A 17,734-nucleotide genomic window follows, 5' to 3' on the forward strand; every position below is an offset into this window, starting at 1 on the left:
AACAGGGAAGGCAGATGAACTCAGGGCATGGTTAGGAACATGGGACTGGGATATCATAGCAATTACAGAGACATGGCTCAGGGATGGGCAGGACTGGCAGCTTAATGTTCCAGGATACAAATGCTACAGGAAGGATAGAAAGGGAGGCAAGAGAGGAGGGGGAGTGGCATTTTTGATAAGGGATAGCATTACAGCTGTGCTGAGGGAGGATATTCCTGGAAATACATCCAGGGAAGTTATTTGGGTGGAAGTGAGAAATAAGAAAGGGATGATCACCTTATTGGGATTGTATTATAGACCCCCCAATAATCAGAGGGAAATTGGGAAACAAACTTGTAAGGAGATCTCAGCTATCTGTAAGAATAATAGGGTGGTTATGGTAGGGGATTTTAACTTTCCAAACATCAACTGGGGCTGCCATAGTGTTAAAGGTTTAGATGGAGAGGAATTTCTTAAGTGTATACAAGACAATTTTCTGATTCAGTATGTGGATGTACCTACTAGAGAAGGTGCAAAACTTGACCTACTCTTGGGAAATAAGGCAGGGCAGGTGACTGAGGTGTCAGTGGGGAGCACTTTGGGGCTAGCGACCATAATTCCATTAGATTTAAAATAGCGATGGAAAAGGATAGACCAGATCTAAAAGTTGAAGTTCTAAAGTGGAGAAAGGCCAATTTTGATGGTATTAGGCAAGAACTTTCAAAAGCTGATTGGAGGCAGATGTTCGCAGGTAAAGGGACGGCTGGAAAATGGGAAGCCTTCAGAAGTGAGATAACGAGAATCCAGAGAAAGTATTTTCCTGTCAGGGTAAAAGGAAAGGCTGGTAGGTATAGGGAATGCTGGATGACTAAAGAAATTGAGGGTTTGGTTAAGAAAAAGAAGGAAGCATATGTCAGGTATAGACAGGATAGATCGAGTGAATCCTTAGAAGAGTATAAAGAAAGTAGGAGTATACTTAAGAGGGAAATCAGGAGGGCAAAACGGGGACATGAGATAGCTTTGGCAAATAGAATTAAGGAGATTCCAAAGGGTTTTTACAAATATATTAAGGACAAAAGGGTAACTAGGGAGAGAATAGGGTCCCTCAAAGATCAGCAAGGCAGCCTTTGTGTGGAGCCACAGAAAATGGGGGAGATACTAAATGAATATTTTGCATCAGTATTTACTGTGGAAAAGGATATGGAAGATATAGACTGTAGGGAAATAGATGGTGACATCTTGCAAAATGTCCAGATTACAGAGGAGGAAGTGCTGGATGTCTTGAAACGGTTAAAGGTGGATAAATCCCCAGGACATGATCAGGTGTACCCGAGAACTCTGTGGGAAGCTAGAGAAGTGATTGCTGAGATATTTGTATCATCGATAGTCACAGGTGAGGTGCCGGAAGACTGGAGGTTGGCAAACGTGGTGCCACTGTTTAAGAAGGGTGGTAAGGACAAGCCAGGGAACTATAGACCAGTGAGTCTGACCTCAGTGGTGGGCAAGTTGTTGGAGGGAATCCTGAGGGACAGGATGTACATGTATTTGGAAAGGCAAGGACTGATTCGGGATAGTCAATATGGCTTTGTGCGTGGGAAATCATGTCTCACAAACTTGATTGAGTTTTTTGATGAAGTAACAAAGAGGATTGATGAGGGCAGAGCAGTAGATGTGATCTACATGGACCTCAGTAAGGCGTTCGACAAGGTTCCCCATGGGAGACTGATTAGCAAGGTTAGATCTCATGGAATACAGAGAACTAGCCATTTGGATACAGAACTGGCTCAAAGGTAGAAGACAGAGGGTGGTGGTGGAGGGTTGTTTTTCAGACTGGAGGCACTGTGACCAGTGGAGTGCTACAAGAATCGGTGCTGGATCCTCTACTTTTTGTCATTTACATAAATTACTTGGATACAAGCATAAGAGGTACAGTTAGTAAGTTTGCAAATGACACCAAAATTGGAGGTGTAGTGGACAGCGAAGAGGGTTACCTCAGATTACAACAGGATCTTGATCAGATGGGCCAATGGGCTGAGAAGTGGCAGATGGAGCTTAATTCAGATAAATGCGAGGTGCTGCATTTTGGGAAAGCAAATTTTAGCAGGACTTATACACTTAATGGTAAGGTCCTAGGGAGTGTTGCTGAACAAAGAGACCTTGGAGTGCAGGTTCATAGTTCCTTGAAAGTGGAGTCACAGGTAGATAGGATAGTGAAGAAGGCGTTTGGTATGCTTTCCTTTATTGGTCAGAGTATTGAGTACAGGAGTTGGGAGGTCATGTTGCGGCTGTACAGGACATTGGTTAGGCCACTGTTGGAATATTGCGTGCAATTCTGGTCTCCTTCCTATCAGAAAGATGTTGTGAAACTTGAAAGGGTTCAGAAAAGATTTACAAGGATGTTGCCAGGGTTGGAGGATCTGAGCTACAGGGAGAGGCTGAACAGGCTGGGGCTGTTTTCCCTGGAGTGTCAGAGGCTGAGGGGTGACCTTATAGAGGTTTATAAAATTATGAGGGGCATGGATAGGATAAATAGGCAAAGTCTTTTCCCTGGGTTTGGGAGTCCAGAACTAGAGGGCATAAGTTTAGGGTGAGAGGGGAAAGATATAAAAGAGACCTAAGGGGCAACTTTTTCACACAGAGGGTGGTACGTGTATGGAATGAGCTGCCAGAGGAAGTGGTGGAGGCTGGTACAATTACAACATTTAAGAGACATTTGGATGGGTATATGAATAGGAAGGGTTTGGAGGGATATGGGCCGGGTGCTGGCAGGTGGGACTAGATTGGGTTGGGATATCTGGTCGGCATGGACGGGTTGGACCGAAGGGTCTGTTTCCATGCTGTACATCTCTATGACTCTATGACCCCTCAGCCTCCGACGCTCCAGGGAAAACAGCCCCAGCCTGTTCAGCCTCTCCCTGTAGCTCAGATCCTCCAACCCTGGCAACATCCTTGTAAATCTTTCCTGAACCCTTTCAAGCTTCACAACATATTTCCGATAGGAAGGAGACCAGAATTATCAGGATGAGTTGACCCTTGGGAGGTCTTTAAAAGTTTGAAGAAGTTTGATAAGAAAAAGACGTGGTGTGCTGTGCTGGTGAGGATCATATAAATCCGACAGGGGGTTTGGAAGAAATTCCTTGCCCCGAAGATTTGGGGAGACTGAGGAAAGCATTCTCCCAGAGAATTGAGAGGGGAAGCTGGATACACTCATGAGGGTGACAGGACTAGAGGGATACGGTGATAAGGCAAGGATAAAAGAGGTGGTGAAAACACGAGCACTGAGGAGGACGGCTGAATGAACTGCCGCAGAGTCCCAGATATCGACAGCATGCACACAGCCCTGAGGTCTGGCCTGGACATAAATAAGCACCTATCTATTCTTACGCCCATTCTCCAGCAGTTGGCCCATTGTCTAGTTTCTGTGCTGAACAGTCAATGTTATGAATTCTTTCTTTGTGAATTTGCCACCCATTTTCAACTTTTGCCATCCATTTGATCATTGAGTCTTGGTCCCTGTAATGTCAACAACAATTGTTCTCCCACTCCGTAAGCCACTGGCCTACAGTCCCTCAGTGAACATAGTGACCAAAGAGAACTCAGGTCTTATTCCAATGGAAACCTGAGCACTGAATTCCCCATCAGTGTTGACCCACCTCATTGGCTAATGAGCAGGAATCCTGTCTGATTGATCTCTTCCCAAAGGCTGGCAGAAGCTGAAAGATCACCAGAGAATGGGGACAACTCCCTGCAGTCCACAGACAAGGCTGCATACACTAGCCTCACTCCTACCATCCCGGTCTCTAGAGCTCGGTGACAGAGCACCAAACAATCACTGCTCACCTCAATATGACTGGGGCATAACGCACTCTGACAGAGTGAGAGTCATTGCCACTGATGACTGTCTGTTCACCAACCTGGGAGACAGTGAGGAGTGCAGATGCTGGAGATCAGAGTTGAGAGTGTGGTGCTGGCAAAGCACAGCAGGTCAGGCAGCATCCGAGGAGCAGGAGAAGTGACGTTTTGGGCATAAGCTCAATGAAGATTCCTGATGAAGGGCTTTTGCCTGAAACGTCGATTCTCCTGCTCCTCGGATGCTGCCTGACCGGCTGCGCTTTGCCAGCACCACACTCCTGACTCTGTTGACCAACCTGGTCCACAAGCTGCGAAAAACCCTCCTTAAACCTCTCCGACTCCCTCTTCTTCTTGAAGACCCTTAAAACACACGCCTTACGGACAAACCTTTGGCAACCTGCCCCAATATCACCCCTCAGCAATTCATCTGACTTGTCCCCTGGAACATTTGAAGGTGACAGGTGCCATATAAATGCACAGCGTCCCTGGTCTGTTTGCCTGGTGGTACAAGCAGCCGTTGATGGGAGGGAGTGTTGGAAAGCTGCGCTCACCTGCAGCTCAGGAAGATGCTTTGCTTGGGACAGGCGTCAGTGATCACAGCGATGGCAGGCTGCTCCACATGCTGCTTCTCCCCTGACTCGTTCTTAACATCTAAAGGAATGTGAAATAACTTGTGACTTTTAACGTAACAGAGTTATCGCATCCTCCTGCAAAACCAGAGGTTGCTGGAGAAGCTCAGCAATATCTGCAGAGGGAGAAACAGAGTTAACGTTTCGAGTGTTGTGCCCCTTCAGAAAGCAGCCAGGAGCAGGTGGTATACACTAAAGACAGCGGGGGGGGGGGGGGGGTTTGCGGGTTCGGAGGAAAGGAGTGAGTGGATAGGCAGAGATGGAGCCCCAAGAGTGAAAGACAGTCAGGCAGTTACATGGATGAGCTGGGGAGAAGGGAGAGCTGCTAATGAGGACTAGGGGTGAGTGAGTGACTGAGTGAGGGTCTGGCTGTGTTGAATGCAGCCCATGTCATGCCAGGCCCTGGGGTGTGGGGTTTGGGGTAAAGGACATGGGTGAAGGTGCTCAGACTCTCACATTATTGATAGAGTGCTGAAGGCTGCAGGGTCCCCTAGCGGAATAGGAGAGGCTGGAGAATGGTCTGCTTTCAGCAGGAGCGAACGCAGACTGGAAGGTGAGAGTGACAGCTATGGGAAAAGGGGTAGTGAGAGGTTGCATGAGGAGGAGGGACAGGGGGGTGCTGGCTGTAATAAGAAACAAGGCGGGGTTGGAGATATGGGGAGAAGTAAAGGTGGGGATTGAGGAAGGCGGTTCGATCAGAGACTGGGGCTGAGGGATGCAGTGTATTGTTTAACAGTTGATTGGATGGTTAAGGTCAGAAAGGAGCCTCATTGGCTGGAGCCAGACTCTCAAACACTAACACAATCTTCAAACCTTGCATTGGCTATTCAACTGCAACAGCATCAACAGCAAATCTGACCCACCCTCACCCAAACACACACACACACACAGACACACACACTGCACACGCGCACACACACCCAAAACACAAACATAGACGCACACGCATAGACACACACACACACACGCGCGCGCACACACACATACACAGACACACCCCAAAACACACACACACCTCAAACACACATACACATTCACACACAGGCACACACACACAGACAGATATACACACACACACAGGTACACACACCAACACAAACACACACACAGGCACACACATACAGACAGGTACACACACCAACACAAACACATACACACACACTGTTGTTGTCTGAAAAGCATAAAAGGATTGTGTCTCCCTTTCATCAGCGATTTCTCTACTTCCTGGTTTAAAAGGTTGAAATTAAACTTTATCTGGACACGGAATATTAATATTGCCAGAGATTTCCAACAGCCTGACTTTGTAAGTACTCTTGCACTCAGTCTCCACCCTGGTCTGTCTCACAATGAGCTTCATGTAGACATTTGTACAAATGCAGGTCACACCTTGCTCCATGTTGTTACTGCCTGGGGGTTACAGGTGCTGCTTGTTGGGTGATGACCCATTGTAGGAACCTCTGGCTGTTTCTCCGGAGCTAGGTTTCACACGTGCGTCACTCCAGCGTCTGTTCACAGGCCGGGAATTTCAGAGATCATGGAACATTTGGGCAGCTTTGTGGTGGGGACCCCCCACAGCTTACTTGCCTTCTCCAGACTGGCTACTCCACCCATACTGGTAGCGACAGTTAGCATTGTCTTCCAACTAAAATGGGCTCATATTTTCTGACAGTGGCAAACAGTGTGTCAAGTTCTCCACTGGCCTTAGAAGCTTTGATAGGATTTGAAACCATAACCAGCTCAATTAAGCAATCAGCCTCTGAGAAATCACACTTCCTCATTGATCCTTGTGGCTGGTGCCAGGCAGTCAGTTCCTAGTTTTTATACAAAGCTGATCCTGCAGCATATCCAAGAGCTTAACAGAACACCTTAGTCCTCTTCAGTAAGGACTGACTCCGTGCAAACCCCTCATTTCCAATGGCTATCTTATTTTCACCATTTCCTTACCCGGTTCTGCAATGGCTCAACATAGCTCTGTCATGTATTTAAATAAAAATCTAAGTTGAGATAAGACACCTGTGGCCTTCCAGTTCATGCTAGGGAATTTGATGATTATCTTCTGGATGTTCCCTGTGTTTTGCAAACATTATTCACGTGTAGGGAGTTTATATTAGCGATAGAGTTTCCGCTGAGCTATGCAGCTATTGCTTCGAGATGTCACTGCTAAACACAGACCTTAGAGTTCTGTGTAGAAGGGAATAGCCATGAGGGGAACACTGATTAGCTACTGCTCATGCAGACTCAGCAACATGGCTGCAATATTTTTTAAAAATTCTACCCTGTGCTATTTTCAAATTCTTTCATGTTGTGTATTTTCTTTCTCCTTGTGTACAGGAATAGCACTCAATGTTGCTGCAGCTTTGATAGCCCAACTCCAAACTGAGTGGCCCCTTGCGCAAACCATCCGGCCTGGTCAACTCACCAGTCAAACACTCACTCCACAGCCCATCGTGATTTGTCTTTCTGGAGCCCCATCATAAAAGTAATTTCTGCACCACTTCAAATCCTCTCTTGGGTATTTCTCCCATAATTTCCAACTTCGCATCCTTTCTTTTTATTTAAAAATTGCCTCATTGCTACTGTGTCATATTCTTACATTATTATCTTTAAGACAGAACCAATGTCTCACACAAGATTGATTAGATTCCCCTACAGTGTGGAAACAGGCCCTTCGGCCCAACAAGCCCACACTCACCCTCCGAACAGTAACCCACCCATACCTATTTACCCTGACTATGGGCAATTTATCATGGCCAATTCACCTGACCTGCACATCTTTGGATTGTGGGAGGAAACCGGAGCACCCGGAGGAAACCCACGCAGACACGGGGAGAATGTGCAAACTCCACACAGTCAGTCGCCTGAGGCAGGAATTGAACCAGGGTCTCTGGCGCTGTGAGGCAGCAGTGCTAACCACTGTACCACCGTACCACCTCAATTGGTTGATTATTTATCAGATAATGTGATACCTTGCAGTTATAGACAAACTTCAGTGCACATCAAACTTGCTGCCCCTTAACGTTACCCTGGCTCCTGTTCATAATGTGTCATCTCAGTCATCGAGTCTTAGAGATGTACAGCAAGGAAACAGACCCTTCGGTCCAACCCGTCCATGCCGACCAGATATCCCAACACAATCTAGTCCCACCTGCCAGCACCCGGCCCATATCCCTCCAAATACCCATTCATATTCATATACCCATCCAAATGCCTCTTAAATGTTGCAATTATACCAGCCTCCACCACTTCCTCTGGCAGCTCATTCCATACCCGTACCACCCTCTGTGTGAAAAGGTTGCCCCTTAGGTCTCTTTTATATCTTTCCCCTCTCACCCTAAACCTATGGCCTCTAGTTCTGGACTCCCCCACCCCAGGGAAAAAAAACTTTGCCTATTTATCCTATCCATGCCCCTCATGATTTTATAAATCTCTATAAGGTCACCCCTCAGCCTCCAACGCTCCAGGGAAAACAGCCCCAGCCTGTTCAGCCTCTCCCTGTAGCTCAGATCCTCCAACCCTGGCAACATCCTTGTAAATCTTTTCTGAACCCTTTCAAGGAGGGAATCCTGAGGGAAAGGACCCCATGAACCTGCACTCCAAAGTCTCTTTGTTCAGCAACACTCCCTAGGACCTTACCATTAAGTGTATAAGTCCTGCTCTGATTTGCTTTTTCCAAATTCAGCATCTTGCATTTATCTAAATTAAACTCCATTTGCCCCTCCTCAGCTTATTGGCCCAGCTGGTCAAGATCCCATTGTAATCTGAGGTTATCTTCTTCGCTGTCCCCTACACCTCCAATTTTAGTGTCATCTGCAAACTTACTGACTATACCTCTTATGTTCACTCCAAATCATTTATATAAATGACAGAGAGCAGTGGACCCAGCACCGATCCTTGGGGTATAGCACTGGTCACAGACTTCCAGACTGAAATACAACCCTCCACCTTGGCTCAGCAGTCCTGGGGATTGAAAGCAGAGTTTGCACCAACTCCCCGTCCTGCCCTGTGTGTGTGAGGTGATCTGCACTTCCCAGCTGTTTACCTTGTGATACAGTCGGAGAAAACGACAACATCAGGGAATTTGTGGCCACGATATCATTGAAGAGGATCATTCCAGACTCCAGGCCCAGACACAGCTGACTGGCCTGAAAGAGAAGGGAATGGTCAGACACTCAACTGTTCCTCTCACAGTCAGCAGAACCTCAGCGTTCACTCTCTCACCTCAGGGTCAAAAGACCATGGGAATCAAACCCAAGAACGGAGCACAGTGCCTGAACAATTGTGATGTCTGTTTAAAGTCCCCAGTGAATGACTGTTCCTTCATCACAGCAGCACCCCGTCAGTACTGCGATGAGCTGTCACTCTCAGTAACAGGTTCAAGTGTTCGGAGTGGGGCAGGGAGCTGACAGGCTCAGTGAATCGGTTCACTGCTGAAAACGGGCTGTGAGGAACATTCAGACACACAAATGTAATTGGACTAAAGATGGTGACACAATGGCATTCTCACTGGGCTAGTAATCCAGTGACCCAGGCTAATGCTTTGTGGACTTGGGTTCAATACCCACCATGGCAGGATGACATTTGAATTTGGTTAATAACAACAACATTCAAAAAGCTTGAAACCATCCAGGACAAAGCAGCCCGTTTGATTGGCACCACATCCACAAACATCCACTCCCTCCCCCACCGACGCTCAGTAGCAGCTGTGTGTACCATCTACAAGATGCACTGTAGAGATTCACCAAAGATGTTCAGACAGCACCTTTCAAACCCAGGACCATCATCTACAAAGCACAAGATTAGAGTGGTTCTGGAAAAGCATGGCAGGTCAGGCAGCATCTGAGGAGAAGGAAAATCAACATTTCTGGCAGGAACCCTTCATCAGGAATTCATTCCTGATGAAACGTTGATTCTCTTGCTCCTTGGATGCTGCCTGACCTGCTGTGCCTTTTCAGCACCGCTATAATTTTGACTCTGATCTCCAGCATCTGCAGTACCCATTTTCGCCAATCTACAAGGCACAAGTCAGGAGTGTGATGGAATCCTTCCCATTTGCCTGGATGGGGGCAGCTCCAACAACACTCAAGAAGCTCAACACCATCCAGGACAAAGCAGCTGCTTGATTGGCACCACATCCACAAACCCATCCCCTCCCTCCCCCACTGACGCTCAGTAGCAGCAGTGTGTACCATCTACAAGATGCACTGCAGAAACTCACCAAAGATCCTCAGACACCACCTTCCAAACCCACAACCACTGCCGTCTAGAAGGTCCAGGGCGGCAGATACATGGGGACACCACCCCCTGCAAGTTCCCCTGCAAGTTCCCCTGCAAGCCCCTCACCATCCTGACTCGAAACTATGTCACCACTTTGTCAGTGTCGGTAGATGAAGATCGTGGAATTCCGTCCCTAATTCACACACGCTGTGCTGGTCTGGAATGAGCAAACAGACCAATCCTGGACACCCACAGTCGACAGACTAGAGTGAGCTCCCTCACCCAGCCCTCTGTCCTGCCTGAGCCAACTTCCAAATGTCATGACCAATGAGGAGCTGAGTTTGGAATTCCGGCTGAAATTTGGATGGTTTGCCGGCCCAGCCTTTTATCCCTATGGGGCTGCGAGTTGGATATTCTAGAGGGTGGAGATCAGTGCCTACCTGTCCTGGGATGTAGGCCACCCATCACTCTCACTTACTATTCTTGAGAAAGTGACAACATCTCTTGGGATTGGCAGCTCATGGAGCAATTGCAACTTTGGCAAGCTCCAAATCTTTAGACGTTTTTCTGAAGTATCTCGGCTCAGGCTCAGCAGCTGATTTTGATCCATGTCATGTTTTATCAGGATCACCTGCAAGATAATTCCCCTTCGGGTAAGTTAACAATTAAAAAAATTCTAGTGAAAGCCCGAGAACTACAAAGTCTTGTTAACCTTGGCTCTGTGGGTGGTTCTGTCTCTTCCACCTCGGAACCAAAAGGTCAGTGGTTCAAATCCCTCCAGAAACCCACACACCCCTCGTGTGGCCTAACAGCCCTGGCTGCAGTACCGAGGGGGTGCGGCATTGTCAGGGGACATTATAAAACAATTGCACCTTTAGCACCTTCAGAGCCTTAACACCAGTGAAGTATTTTAGCTGTGGAGACCGTGCTGCAGAGTCAGAAGCCCAGCAACCAAACTGTACACAGCAAGATCCCAATATTGCAGTTGCCAACCCTCCAGGGTTGTCTTTGAGTCTCAAGGAGTTAAATATTATCCTCCAGAAATGCTGTAAAATCGAAATAAGAAAATAGTGTGCCTAAAAAAAATTCTCTCACACATTTTGTTTACTAAAATGTTGGAGATGGAGAAAGAGGTTGAGAGTCAAGCATTAGCCAATCAGGAACTGAGGTAGGTTTGGTCTCCAATTGGGCTGGACAGCCAATAGGGTGGCTCTTTCAGGACAGGCACATATGGCAACGTGATGGTGGGAGGGGCTGAGCAGCTGGATGTCACATGGTGAAGCCTCTAGGATGGGGTTCACCATGTGACATCCTGTATACCACCATGATCAATAGAAACCAGGTACTCACTGCGCCCTTGTGTGCTTGCATCTCATGGTACTTCACACTCTCCACTAGCACATCCATAAAGAGAATCCGACCATCCTGTCGTAAAGGAACGAGCGACAATAATCACCCACAATTCACCCTGTGATCCTCTTCTGGCCCTCAGGAGAGGACTCAAACAAAGGGCGGCACGGTGGCTCAGTGGTTAGCACTGCTGCCTCACAGCACCAGGGACCCGGGTTCAATTCCAGCCTCGGGCGACTGTCTGTGTGGAGTTTGCATATTCTCCCTGTGTCTGTGTAGGTTTCCTCACACAGTCCAAAGATGTGCAGGTCAGGTGAATTGGCCATGGGAAATTACCCCATAGTGTTCAGGGATGTGTAGGTTAAGTGCGTTGGTCAGGGATAATGTAGAGTATTTGGTTAGGGGAATGGGTCTGGGTGAGTTACTCTTCACAGGGTTGGCTTGGGTCTGTTTCCACACTGTAGGGATTCTCGAGATAAAGAGCACTCCATACACCAGAGATATCTGAGGTAACACAAGCCAATTGCAAAAGTGAAGGCCACCAAATTATCGAGGTAGCAGGTGTGAAAGTGGCCGAGGGACCACAAACAGAGAGCAGTGGAGACTGTTTCTTTTAACATTGAGTCATAGAGATGTACAGCACGGAAACAGACCCTTCGGTCCAACCCATCCATGCTAGCCAGACATCCCAACCCAATCTAGTCCCACCTGCCAGCACCCGGCCCATATCCCTCCAAACCCTTCCTATTCATATACCCATCCAGATGCCTTTTTAAATGTTGCAATTGTACCAGCCTCCACCACTTCCTCTGGCAGCTCATTCCATACAGGTACCACCCTCTGTGTGAAAAAGTTGCCCCTTAGGTCTCTTTTATATCGTTCCCCTCTCACCCTAAACCTATGCCCTCTAGTTCTGGACTCCCCAACCCCAAGGAAAAGACTTTGTCTATTTATCCTATCCATGCCCCTCATGATTTTTTAAATCTCTATAAGGTCACCAGGGATGGTCTATTTGAGTCACGCCTCTTGCTTAGTTCATAAGTTATATTTTTCATGTAGAATGTTTAGTTTGCGATCATCACCGGAGTCGCAGAGGACAATACAGCTGTTCGCTCATTACAGAGACGGCTGGTACTGAGGGAGGATACATCAGAGGACTTGTGCAGCAAGGCAATGTAGAACTCGGGAATAGGAAAGGTGAAATTGCAATGCTGGGGTATTCTATAGGTCTCCCAACAGCCAGTGGGAGATGGAGGAGAAAATATGTAGATAGATGATGGAAAGACATAAAAACAGCAGGGTTGCTGTGGTGGTGGTTTTAACTTTCTTGATATTGATTGGGACTGACTACGTGCTAGGGGCTTGGATGTGGCAGAATCTGTAAGAACCATTCAGGAGGGATTCTTGACACAATAGGTAAAGTCCAACCAGGGATGGGATTATACTGGACCTAGTTTTGGGAATTGAGCCTGACCAAATGAGCGACCTTTCAGTGGAGGAGTATTTTCAAGAGTTTTAATATACTCACCGATAAGGATAACAGGAGTCCTCGGGTGAATGTGTTAAACTGGGGGAAAGTGACCTATAACAATTTTGGGCAGGAACTGGGGAATGTTGATTGGAGGCAGCTGTTTGAGGGTAAATCCACATCGGACATGGGAGTATTTCAAACAGCAGTCGATGGGAGTTCAGGATAGGTACGTTCGTGTGAGAATGAAAGACAGGTACGGCAAGTTACGTGAACCTTGGATGTTATGACCTTGGTGAGAAAGGAAAACAAAACATATGTAGGATGGGAACTGATGAAGCCCTTGAAGTATATAAGGAAAATAGGAAAGAACTTAAACAAGGAATTTAAAAGGCTAAAAGGGGTGAGGAAAAGTTATTAAACAGAACTAAGGAGAATCTCAAGGCTTTTTATACATAAATAAAAAGAAAGAGGATAGCCAAGGAAAGGGTTGGTCCACTCAAGGACAAATCTGTGTGTGGAACCAGAAGAGGTAGGTGAGGTCCTAAATGAATGCTTTGTGTTAGTATTCACCAAAGAGAAGGAATTGGTGGAGCATGATCTCAAGGAAGGAAGTGTTGAGTTTCTAAGCCAAGTTGCTGTTAAAAAGGAAGAGGTGTTGTCCGTCTTAAAAGGTAGATAAACTCCTTGGGCCCTGATGAGATCTATTCTAGAATATTGAGAGAGAGACAAGAAAACAAATTTCTGGAGCATTGACACCCACCTTTGTATCCTCTTTGGCCACAGGTGAGGTCCCAGAGGACTAGAGAATAGCCAATGTTGTCCCAATGTTTAAAAAGGGTAGCTGGAAATCACCGACCTGTAAGTATCACTTTGGTAGTAGGGAAATAATTGGAAAAGATTCTCAGGGACAAGTTCTATACACATTTAGAAGCAAATGGATTTATTAGCAATAAATAGCATGGTTTTGTGTGGGAGGCGGGTCATGTCTCACTAACTTGATAAAGTTTTTTGAGGAGATGACGAAGTGGATTGATGAGGGCAAAGCGGTTGATGTTGTCTACTTGGAGTTCAGTAAAGCCTTTACAAGGTCCCTCATGACAGACTAGTACAAAAGGTGAAGTCACGTGGTATCAGGGTGAGCTGGCAAGATGGATACAGAACTAGCATAGTGAAAGGAGACAGAGGGGAGCGGTGGACGGATGCTTTCCGGAATGGAGGGTTTTGACTAGTGGTGTTCTACAGGGATCAGTGCTGGCACCTTTTGTGGTTTGTGGTCTACATAAATGATTTAGAGAAAAACATGGCTGGTCTAATTAGTAAGTTTGCAAACGATACATAGATTGGTGGAGTTGCAGATAGTGAGGAGGATTGTCAGGGGATACAACAGGATATAGATCAGTTGGAGGCATGGGCAGAAAAATGGCAGATGGAGTTTAATCCTGACAAATGTGAGGTGATGCATTTTGGCAGGTCAAGTACAGGTGAAAGTTATACAGTGAAACAAGGGCAGAACCCTTAGGAGTATTGATTTGCAGGGGGATCTGGATGTTCAGGTCTACAGATCACTGAAGGTGGCAGCACAGGTAGATAGGGTTGTAAAAAAAGGCTTATGGCATGCTTGCCTTCATTGGAAAGGGCATTAAGAATAAGGATATACAAGTTATGCTCAGCTTTATAGAACTTTAGTTCGGCCACACTTGGAAATTTGCATACAGTTCTGGTCACCACACTACCAGAAGGATGTGGATGTTTGGGACAGGGTACAGAAAAGGTTTACTAGGATGTGCCTAGTATGGGGGATTTTTGCTTTGAAGAAAGGTTGGGTAGACTGGGTTTGTTTTTACTGGAACGCAGGAGGTTGAGGGGGTGACCCAGTAGAAGTTTATAAGATAGTAAATGTCATGGATAGAGTGGAAAGTATGAGGCTTTTACTCATGGTCAATCACTAGGGGACCTACTTTCAAAGTGTGAGGGGGGGCGGAGTTTAAAAGAGGTGTTTGAGGCAAGTTTTTCACACAAAGGGTGGTGGGTGCTTGGTACATATTGCCAGAGGAGGTGGGGGATACAGACACAATAGCAACATTCAAGAAGCACCTGGAGGGATACATGAAGAGGAAGAGAATAGAGAGGTACTGATACAGTAAGTGAAGACGGTTTAGTATGGAATGTGGCAGTACAGGCTTGGAAGGCAGAAGGGCCTGGTCCTGTGCATTATTGTTCTTTGGTGGTGGCTTAACCTGAGGTTCACCAGGTGAGGGGAGAGGTTGAGAAGGAGATGTGCCAATGTGCGGAATTGAGCCCACTCTGTTAGCATCAGAAACCAGCCAACCAGGCAGCTGGAGGAACTGACCCTGTGAGAATATACGCTCGGTGGCTAATATCTTAATTAGATTACAGTATGGTAGTAATCCTAAGGGAATTACAATTCAGAAAAGGTCGGAGAAGTGGATGGGGAAATTCAAAAGTAAAGCTGAGTGGGCAAAGACAGTTCTAATATATCGAGTGGAGACTGCTTACTTTGTTTTATTCTTTGACATATGACAGGTACAGTTTAACACAGACAAGTGTGCGTCCATAAGTATACCCATCCCCAATGTTACTGGTACTTCGAAATGTATTGATTTCTGTCTTGACGCGGCTCCTCTGCAGTACGGAATTCTGAAGATTCACCTCCTTATTCCAGTCCTAATGGAATTGCCCTATCAGGATACTGTGCTCCCTGGTTCCAGATACCCAGTCAGGGGGGACGTGCTTCCTGCAGCTACCCTGCACAACCCTGTTTGAATTGTGATTAGATTAGATTCCCTACAGTGTGGAAACAGGCCCTTCAGTCCAACAAGTCCATACTGACCCTCCAAAGAGTAACCCACCCTCCTCTGACTAATGCACCTAACAACCATGAACAATTTAGCATGGCCAATTCACCTGGCCTGCATATCATTGGAATGTGGGAGGAAACCGGAGCAACCAGAGGAAATCCACACAGCTTCCAATTTGTTAGGGAAAGCCACACGGGGAGAATGTACAAACTCCACACAGACAGTCGCCCGAATCCTGGAATCGAACCTGGGACCATGGTGCTGTGAGGCAGCAGTGCTAACCACTGAGCCACCGTGCCACCCCAATGAGAAAAGGTTTCAATGAGATCGCATCTCAATAGGAGAATACAGGCCCAGTCTCCCCACTCCTTCCTCACAGGATAATCCCAATTACAAAAGAACGGAATACTTCGCGAGGTGTGGTTTGACCAGGGATAAGGAGCTGGGGTTTGGATAGGGAGCTGGGATTTAGATAAGGAGCTGGGGTTTGGATAGGGAGCTGTGCTTTGGAAAGGGAGCTGTGATTTGGATGGGGAGCTGGGTTTTTGATAGGGAGCTGGGTTTTGGATAGGGAGCTGGGATTTGGATAGGGAGCTGGGTTTTTGATAGGGAGCTGGGTTTTTGATAGGGAGCTGGGTTTTTGATAGGGAGCTGGGATTTGGATAGGGAGCTGGGTTTTGGATAGGGAGCTATGATTTGGAAAGGGAGGTGGGTTTTGGAAAGGGAGCTGGGATTTGGAAAGGGAGGTGGGTTTTGGAAAGGGAGCTGGGTTTTGGATAGGGAGCTGTGTTTTGGAAAGGGAGCTGTGATTTGGAAAGGGAGCTGGGTTCTGGATAGGGAGCTGTGTTTTGGAAAGGGAGCTGTGATTTGGAAAGGGAGCTGGGTTTTTGATAGGGAGCTGTGATTTGGAAAGGGAGCTGGGTTTAGGATAGGGAGCTGGGATTTAGATAGGGAGCTGGGTTTTGGATAGGGAGCTGGGATTTGGAAAGGGAGCTGGGTTTTGGATAGGGAGCTGGGATTTGGAAAGGGAGGTGGGTTTAGGATAGGGAGCTGGGATTTGGATAGGGAGCTGGGTTTTGGATAGGGAGCTGGGATTTGGAAAGGGAGGTGGGTTTTGGAAAGGGAGCTGGGTTTTGGAAAGGGAGGTGGGTTTTGGAAAGGGAGCTGGGTTTTGGATAGGGAGCTGTGTTTTGGAAAGGGAGCTGTGATTTGGAAAGGGAGCTGGGTTTTGGATAGGGAGCTGTGTTTTGGAAAGGGAGCTGTGATTTGGAAAGGGAGCTGGGTTTTTGATAGGGAGCTGTGATTTGGAAAGGGAGCTGGGTTTAGGATAGGGAGCTGGGATTTAGATAGGGAGCTGGGTTTTGGATAGGGAGCTGGGATTTGGAAAGGGAGCTGGGTTTTGGATAGGGAGCTGGGATTTGGAAAGGGAGCTGGGATTTGGAAAGGGAGGTGGGTTTAGGATAGGGAGCTGGGATTTAGATAGGGAGCTGGGTTTTGGATAGGGAGCTGGGATTTGGAAAGGGAGGTGGGTTTTGGAAAGGGAGCTGGGTTTTGGATAGGGAGCTGGGATTTGGAAAGGGAGGTGGGTTTAGGATAGGGAGCTGGGATTTAGATAGGGAGCTGGGTTTTTGATAGGGAGCTGGGATTTGGAAAGGGAGGTGGGTTTTGGAAAGGGAGCTGGGTTTTGGATAGGGAGCTGTGATTTGGATAGGGAGCTGGGTTTTGGAAAGCGAGCTGGGTTTTGTTTAGGGAGCTGGGATTTGTCAGTGGGTGGTTGGGCCAAACAAAGCTGGTGGGATTTTCTGAGGTTGGTTGGATGAGGGGAGTGTAATTCATCGGGTTTATATAGATTTCAGTCAGGCCTTTGACAAGGTGGGAGACTGACAAAGAAGGTTAAAAGCTCATGGATTTCAGGAAACAAAAACAGAAATTTCTGGAAATCCCCAAGAGGGTTTGGCAGCATCAGTGGAGAGAAAAACAGAGTTAGTGGTTCGGGCCCAGTGACCCTTCACCTTTACTCCCACCACTTGACAAGTTGGATCCAAAATTGGTTTAATGGTAGGACTCTTCAGAACTGATGGTAGCTGGGAAAAGGTTGGTAGATGTGCTGAAGGTGGTGTGGGGGCAGGGCGAAGAGGTAAACGATAGGTGAAAGGGCGGGAATAGGAATGGGTAAGGGTCAGCCTGGGAGAATAAGCAGCTGCAAATGGGGATCGATGTGGCTGACAGTGGGTTTGTGGTAGATGCTGCCAGACCTGCTGAGTTTTTCCAGCAATTTATCCAGGAATCATATTTCTGATTCCCAACATCTGCGGTTACTTTGGGTTTTGTTTCTGGACTCCAGGTTAACTTAAAAATGAGCAAGAATTGCTAGAGAAACTCAGCGGGTCTGGCAGCATCTCTGTAGAGGGGATGATGAT

At 47.1% G+C, this 17,734-nt stretch overlaps 1 protein-coding gene across 1 annotated transcript in view; it reads right to left on the reverse strand.

Annotated features, from left to right (window-relative positions):
• LOC122559235 (uncharacterized) overlaps nucleotides 1–17,734 on the reverse strand; it is a 182,351-nt gene that overhangs the window by 88,538 nt on the left and 76,079 nt on the right. The window contains exons 12-15 of the mRNA XM_087994570.1: nucleotides 11,025–11,099; nucleotides 10,153–10,305; nucleotides 8,500–8,602; nucleotides 4,383–4,482 (exon numbers count right to left, since the gene is read on the reverse strand). Coding sequence (XP_087850696.1) covers nucleotides 4,383–4,482; nucleotides 8,500–8,602; nucleotides 10,153–10,305; nucleotides 11,025–11,099 — 431 coding nt within the window. The remainder of the gene's footprint in view (nucleotides 1–4,382; nucleotides 4,483–8,499; nucleotides 8,603–10,152; nucleotides 10,306–11,024; nucleotides 11,100–17,734) is intronic.

The sequence above is a fragment of the Chiloscyllium plagiosum genome, unplaced genomic scaffold (assembly GCF_037043375.1).
Source record: "Chiloscyllium plagiosum isolate Xiang-an unplaced genomic scaffold, Cpla_swu_hap1 HiC_scaffold_14, whole genome shotgun sequence".
NCBI lineage: Eukaryota > Metazoa > Chordata > Chondrichthyes > Orectolobiformes > Hemiscylliidae > Chiloscyllium > Chiloscyllium plagiosum.